This window comes from Cariama cristata, unplaced genomic scaffold (genome assembly GCF_000690535.1).
Source record: "Cariama cristata isolate BGI_N322 unplaced genomic scaffold, ASM69053v1 scaffold6962, whole genome shotgun sequence".
Classification (NCBI taxonomy): Eukaryota; Metazoa; Chordata; class Aves; order Cariamiformes; family Cariamidae; genus Cariama; species Cariama cristata.
In genome coordinates this window covers 15,656-23,230 of record NW_009602060.1, presented here as the reverse complement: position 1 = coordinate 23,230, position 7,575 = coordinate 15,656, and the positions used below count along the sequence as shown (strand labels likewise).

The following is a 7,575-nucleotide window of genomic DNA, read 5'->3' as shown; positions in this document are numbered from 1 at the left end:
AGGAGCCAGTCCCCTGATACAACTCTTCTTCCTTGGGCTCCTGGGAATAGATGGCTCAAAGGGTTCCCCATCACCACTCCACCCTTAAATAACAGGACTGCATCATGCTGGAAAAATAAAAAGATGAGATGGGAGGCTGGGAAAAGGAAATAAAAGAAGAGCCTGATTATTTTCACACATTTGAGTTAGGCAGATGGCTCACAGCATATGGGATTTCAATTTGGGTTTTTAATAGAAGAAAAACTACCAGCATGTTTCTCAGCCAGAGCGACCAAAACAATCTGGAGTTTTTGTATTCTGCACTGGATATCCTTTTTCTTTTTTTTTTTTTCTTCATAATCCTGGGTTTCACCAAGGTAACAACTGGCTGGGGAGGGTCTATAAAGCCCTGAAGGGGTGACCAAGTGCTGTCTGCATCGTGGCATGGAGTGCTGAGCTCCAGGTGTTGGCAAGGGTGGCTAAGCATCCAGCGGCAGGGATGCGCACGGCTGCCCTGTGCTCCTTGAAGTGCGTGACAGGGACTGCTCACGAAAGTACCGCTGAAAAATGATGACAGGCCAGGAGCAGAGAGGAGAAATGCTTTGCCATTTCACTCTAGTAACTATTAGACCTGTTAATACTGATCCAGCCAAATCTGACCCCATTCTTCCCAATACTTAGGTGGTCAAATTGTTCCATCAGAAAATTCAAACCAAATAAAAAAAGAAACAAGCATTATCATCACTTTTCATATTTATATTTTTGATTTTATTTTAAATTTTTATTAAAAAACAACCTTTATTAAAAATGAATCATTTACTGGAAGGCTTCAGCCAGGCAGAACTCCCATTTCATTCTCGTGAACAAAACGCAGCACAGTTAAAACCCATAGGCATAAACAAAACCCAATAAAAAAAAAAAAGAGAACAGTTCAAACCATAGCTTATAATTATGCAGTTTCCTCATAGAAAGGCTTTTGTTAAAAGCCTTCAATTCGGAATTTCAAGGAAGACTTTTAAAAGACAAGGGAAGAAGGAAACATGTGCTTGTTTAAAAAAAAAAAAAACACAACTAAAAAAAATTTGCTTGGGTAATGGTTAATTATTTCAACAAATTTACTTCCTCCAAAGCAATTACTGTTCGCCCAGCCATACAGTTGGCCCCGGGGGATGTATTTGCTCAGAAAGCTGAACGTACACAATTCCTGCCAAGTCATTCTGGCCAAAATTTCCCAATTCTGGCACTGGTTTGGAGAGGGTTTTCAGTGAGATCACACCTGGCTTCCCAGGTCGGGAGCCTGGCATTTGCAGTGCCAGCAGGTACCTCTGGGAGCCTGGCAAGGGGCTTTAGTTCAGCCCCTTTTGGTCTCCCCAGTGAGACAGCACCAAGGTGAGCTCTAAGCATCTCTCTGAGCTCCTGAACCAGGGCGGAATTAAGCACCTGCCCTTGTATGTATGTATAAAGCCCAAAACTGGGTATGTTAAAAATTGCAAATTAGTGACTACTTTTTTTAAAAAAAGAAACCCAAAACCTATCCTCAGTCTGGGAACTTTAAGGTCAAAACCAAATAAAAATGGTCTTAAAATATATACATATATATATGGCTTTTCATTTTTCCTATCCATTTCATTGGAAACAAAAATAAATTTAAGGGTGATATTTGGTTTTTAAAGATGATTCTGTCCTTCTCTTTAGCTGTCAGCCGGAGCGGATGGGATGGAGGTGCTGACTGCGGTTGTTCACGACACGGCTCAGAATCCACCCGAGTTCTCCTTCATCCTTGCTAGTAACCGGGAGTAGACAGGTGCTGCCAAGGAGAAGACCGAGTTTGGTGGGACAGACACACAGCATCTCCCTGTCCCCTCCCCTCCTCGTTATGCTACCTCTTGCTTGGAGCAAGACAACAGAATAAACCTCTCTTTAAGGGACAGGGACATAGGATGGCAATTAGAAACAAGCTAGAGAAGTTGTTTTACCTAGTCGAGGATTCCTCTGAGAAACCTGCAGGGAAAGAATATATAAGGTTTGCATAAATACAACAAATCTCCAACAGCTGTAAGAACAGTTTGCATGTCAATATATTGATCCCTAGTCTCCAAAAACCATGGATGAATGACTTCATTATTGGAAGCTGATATATACAGTACCATGCCAAGGTTACTTTCACAGTGTGCTGCAAACTGCAGGCTTCATGTTGCAAAATGTGTTATTTCTTATATAATTAAATCATGCAAGAAGAGAGGATTGGTTATTTCATGAAACACATACACTCACTCTCTTTGGAAGTCAAAGTCTGAAAGTCTGAATGTGACATTATCTTCCAATCATTATTACCAAAATGGAATTTCAGTAGTTCCACAGTGAGAGATTTTTTTTCTTTTACCTTCGATAACGCAGATGCCTGTTTGAAGATTTCTAACGCGGGATCTGCAGGCTCGTCACCTCTTTCTTGCGGCCTTGAAGCTAAGGGTGGGACAGAGATAGCACTGAAATCCTCTTCAAAGCACACAGGCTGCTTCTTGCCATTATTTTGTGTTGAAAATCCCATACCAGACTAATCCTCCTCAATAAACTGAAGCAATCGCCATGTGTTACCACTCCCTCCCAAAGCAGCTCTGCTGCAATGGTGTAGCTTTAGGTATTTCTAACCGTGGACCTACCCTGCGGCTGTAAGACGGAGTTCACGGCATAAATCACACCATTCGTGGCCATGATATCACTTTCAGCAACAGGCTCTTTGTTGATATGTATTACATTGTTTTTCTGTTCAGGGAAAGAAAAAAAATTAAAAAAGTAGAAAACGAGAAACTTTTGTCATCAGTGGTTTCCAATTTTATTAAAAAAGCCCTCACTTTGCATTCATTCATTTAGTGGATGGCTGTAGGCGTTTTCATTCCTCTTACCAATTAAGGAGAATATAAAAACTAATTATAGCCTGAGCAGTTTGTCCTGGCGAGGCCGGCAGGCTTTGGAGCACGGACTTTCTCAGTGCGCTGGCTGGGAACACCGTCCCGCGGCAGCAGAGCACATCACCGGCTCCCTGATGGCACCAGGCACTGCTGCTCAGGCCAAGAGGGATGGCTGAAGAGATGGCATCGGGAGAGGGCAGACCAGCGCTGGACATGGGAAGAGTCTAGTTGGCCAACTCAATGCTCTTAGAAACAGCGGCCTTTCCATTTTTGTCCTGCATTTTCTTCCTTATGCACAGAGTGCGTCATGGTTATCTATTTTTTGAAATATTTTTTTTTTCCTCAATAGAGGATCCTACATTATCTTAATGTAGTACAGAATTTGTGAAATGAAATTATACATCTAAGTCAGTCCTGCTGCGTTAAGGGAGCCCATGCAGAGATCATTTTCGTTACACTAAAAAAGACGTGTTAGCTGAAAAAGCTATTTGTTTAATTTATTTATGCTTTTTCCCTCATGACTCAGGGTTAAATTTATAACAGCTCCTGGAAATCATTTACAATTGGTCTTCTGGGGAGAAAGCTGAAGCAAACCACATTTCAAGACTGCCAGCTTGTTGAACTGAACACATGGCAACAGTCCCTCTGCTACAGCCCAGAAAACGCAGTTTGGTGGGTCTGTGCACACATTTAGAAGAGGTTCCCACACCATCCAAATGAGCACAGGCATGCTTTGGTCTTCGACATGGACAGCTAAAGACAGACCACAGCCCTGCCGACCACGATACCCCATCCGAGGTGACTCACCATGCTGACTTCCAGTTTATCTCCCTGCAGGGACTTCAGCCTCACCAGGGCATTGACTGCGCCGCTCACCAGGATCTCATCAGCCACATGGAACTTGAGGATGTTGGCAAGCTCCTTGGCATTACCTGGCCGACGAAAACATTTACGGAATGTAAGAATGAAAGAAAATGGCATCAGTGCTTGCTTCCCATATTTCATGTGCTGGAATGAAATTACATGGAAAACACCATAATTTCCTGAAAGTACAAGGAAACAATGTCAAATTGAAAAGACCAGGCTGAAGGACCTTGGTTGGAGCCGGTTAGGACATTATGGCCATTCCTGCCTGGGCAGGTCAGGATCCCAGCAAGTCCAGAAGGACACTCTCCCAATGGTCCACCTTGGTACGTACCAAACCTGCCCTATACATGAAATCTCTATCTCTTGCTTTTTCACTCCCTCATTCTCTCACTGCGCACAGCATGAACCTGCTTCTGTTGCTACTTTCACTTCCCAAGGAAGTCTGGAGGGGGGAAAAAATGACCTATGTGAAATAAGGAAGCAGATAGAGCATTCTGGTATTTGCAAATGTCAATACTTTCGCCAACGCCAGTGTCACTTGGCAATAATCTTCATGGCTGAAGCTGCAGGATTCCTGGGTAGGAAGGGGAAAAGTGCAGGAGGAATGGCATTCATGGCGCACAGATTGCTGGCCGGATCCCCACCCCACTGAGTCCCTACTCATCTAGCCGTGCTTTGAAACAGATTTTAGGAAGGTAAGATGCTTCGCCTTTGCCGTCTGTTTTCCAGAAGAGGCAGTGACAGGTACAGCACGGGCCAGCAGCCCTCCTCCATCTTCTGCTTTAGAGGACACAGCGTCACTGACAAAACCCACACACAAGCCATGGGGAACAGCTAGCGCAAAACATAGCCTCCATCTACAAAACCAGAGCAGCTCCTTCTGCAAGGGGGACTTTTACTTGTAATGCTCCTATCTGAATACCCTGTGAGTTTTTTTTCCATTACAGTTTTTCTAGGGTGGCCGCAGTTCACACTGCATGTCCTCACCAGCGTGATTCACTTCTTTGTCAGGAGCATAAGCTAAATATTTGCGCGAAAAAAGAGCAACATCTGAAGTGTCCGCATCTGGGATACGTCACTCCTGCAGCCGTTTACAATAGCTGCAAAACAGTTCTGAAATATTTATATATTAAGCACTAGACTGGATGTGCAGTCTGATATTACCAGTTCCTCATCCCTGCACTTAAAAGGATAACCAGCTACCATGGGCAGATGCTTCCCAAATTATGATGTCAATGTTTGGTTGGGCTTTAAAGACAAGAAGACATTACACTGAAATACCTGACATTGTTTCCAACCACAGACGGTTTTCAACATGAACAAAATAAAAGATTGTGCTGCTTATTCAGAAGAGCATTATTTAACATTCCCATGCTTTTTTCCACACCCAGCCTGCACACTTATGCTTTTCAGGATATTGGTCTTCATCTGCGCTAGACGGGAATATTTGTTGTCTTCTCAGGATCAGACAGGACTTCCTGCTTTGTCCATGTACACGTAGGTGGAGCAACAGCTCCATCCTTTTACTACTTAAATTTCATTCAGTGTCACTTGAGGCTGAACGCGGACCATGTTTTCTATTTGCCAAGCCTACTTTAGACACCCTGATGCTATGCGGTTGTCAGCCCCATTCTCACTTCTTTCATCCCTGAGAAAGGCAGAGACCTCATCGGTTCCTCTAGAAACACCTTAGAGTTATCTTGCTTACACCAGCCAGCACAGCCAAATTACAGTCCTAGGAAGTTTGTAGCACACACTACAAACACGTCTTCCAAGCACGAGGGAAGTATAAACCCACGCCCACCCTTTGTGTGAGAGTTCAGTGCCACTCTGTGCATCCTCAGCTTTCTGCTGGATAGGGCTTATCCAAATCAGTTCTGGAGGAAGCCCATGCTTCCAACAGACAGGGTCAAAGACTGAGATACGGCAGAGAAACTTAGCCGTTCCTCCCTGTATCATACCAATAACACAGCAGCTGTTCACCTAAATGCTCTAAAAATGCTCACCCATTAGTTTGTTCAGTTCCCCTTGGGGCATGGCTCGGAAAGCTTCATTTGTTGGAGCAAACACCGTGAAGGTACCTGGCCTGTTCAAGTTCTCCGTTAGACCTGCAGACTGGATTGCAGCCACCAACGTACTGCAAAACAAATATACATAAAATGCTTCATTATAAACTACTTTTGTTGGTCTTTGAGCAATTGCATGTTGGGTTCAAAAGAGAGCCGGGAAGTTACAATTGCAAAATCCTGCTGGGATCCAGCAAATCAATTAACCAAAAAGTGGATTAGGTAGGAAATGAGCCTGTGAGGTCCAACCAGAACATACGAGAAATGGCAAAGCAACCTGAGAATGCTGACTCCTTGGGGACCAAATGGTGGTGAGGAGACAGAGAGGTCTGGCCACAGTGGCTCTGATGGGCAGAGATGGCTTTGGAGCCAGCTTCTTGCTGCATTAAGGGGGACCACATACCCTTGGCTCACAGTTCATTGAAGGGTTATTTGAAGTCTCACTCCCTATAATTTAGGGATGAGACCATGGGTTTGGATACTCTTTTTGTGTTAAAAAAGGTATATAAAGCAATGACTATGACCCATAATAAATAGAAGCTGCTTTGGCAGCTTTTCTGCTCCTAACTAGCACTTAGGAAGAGCAGAAAGGTCACCTGAAGCGATGGTCTGCCTTGAGAACATCCATCACTGAGCCAGACGGTGGAGTCAACATTTTGTCCATGCTAAACAGCGTCCCAAACCTTCCTCTCTTGTCATGGGCAGCAATGCAGGCATTTTCAATGCAAAGGTTCTGCAAAGAAAATGGCAGAAAAAAAGATTTTATTAGCATATGCTTCAAAAGAGAGATTTTTATACTTTCTACAGTGCTCAATTACACTTTTCACATGATAGCCATAACATTACAGACATCAAGCATCATTCAGCCATATAGAGCACTGCACACTGCAAGAACTTACATTGCGGTACACAAAAACTCGCAGTTCCTTGTCACCCAGAGTCTGTAGTTTCTGTCCATGGTAAAGATATTTAGAGGAGAGCTGGTCTCTAACAATGTGGTTCAGAAGCAACTTTTTCATGTTGCTGTCGACAACAGGGAGTCCATCTGCAGCAAAAAGTATGGAAAGAACCAGTGATTCACTTAAAATGACCACTGAGACACTAAAAAAAGTCCAAATACAGAGTATTACCCACACCAGTTTTTAATTGTAAAGCTAGATGCCGCTGCCTATAGCTGAGGCATTTGAGAGAGAATCTGCATACTTGTGCACTGAAACTTGGCTGAAGACTGTTTGAAGGAGATCTGTGGCCCAAACTGATGGAAGAAGGGGATTTACTCCCTGGTTTACCTTTGAACACATCATTCACTGGGGCAAGGAGGGTCACTCTCTCACTGCCAGTTAGATGAGAACTGAGACCAGCTTGTCTGAAAAAGTCCATAGACTTGGAAACTTCAGATTCCTGTGCCAACTCAAACAGAGTCTTAGCTGAAAAGAAAAGCAACACATAGTAACCTTGCGTTAAAGGCAATCCATCACTACAAAATATCTACACCCTCTAAATCCAGTATTTCCTTGGCAAAATAGACAAAAGAAAGGCAACAGAAAGAAAGATGCAAAGAGACACCAGCACCTGAGTCTGGGATCAGCAGCTCATTAACAAAATGTATGACGCCGTTGGTTGCCAGGACATCCTTGTTGGCAATGATGGGCTTCCCATTGAGGGTCAGCTCTTCCCCACTGCAGCCCACATCCAAGGTGGTTCCTTCCAGGGTCTCCATCGTCAGGCCAGCGATGATGGCCTCAGCACCCATG

At 43.9% G+C, this 7,575-nt stretch overlaps 1 protein-coding gene across 1 annotated transcript in view; it reads right to left on the bottom strand.

The window, feature by feature from the left end:
• Window positions 1–1,730: 1,730 nt before the first annotated feature.
• Window positions 1,731–7,575, bottom strand: part of TGFBI (transforming growth factor, beta-induced, 68kDa) — a 17,279-nt gene continuing 11,434 nt past the window's right edge. Inside the window, exons 8-17 of the mRNA XM_009694571.1 lie at window positions 7,394–7,562; window positions 7,111–7,248; window positions 6,721–6,866; window positions 6,418–6,554; window positions 5,762–5,892; window positions 3,696–3,820; window positions 2,640–2,742; window positions 2,363–2,442; window positions 1,956–1,980; window positions 1,731–1,786 (exon numbers count right to left, since the gene is read on the bottom strand). Of these exons, the coding sequence (XP_009692873.1) occupies window positions 1,731–1,786; window positions 1,956–1,980; window positions 2,363–2,442; window positions 2,640–2,742; window positions 3,696–3,820; window positions 5,762–5,892; window positions 6,418–6,554; window positions 6,721–6,866; window positions 7,111–7,248; window positions 7,394–7,562 (1,110 nt within the window). The remainder of the gene's footprint in view (window positions 1,787–1,955; window positions 1,981–2,362; window positions 2,443–2,639; window positions 2,743–3,695; window positions 3,821–5,761; window positions 5,893–6,417; window positions 6,555–6,720; window positions 6,867–7,110; window positions 7,249–7,393; window positions 7,563–7,575) is intronic.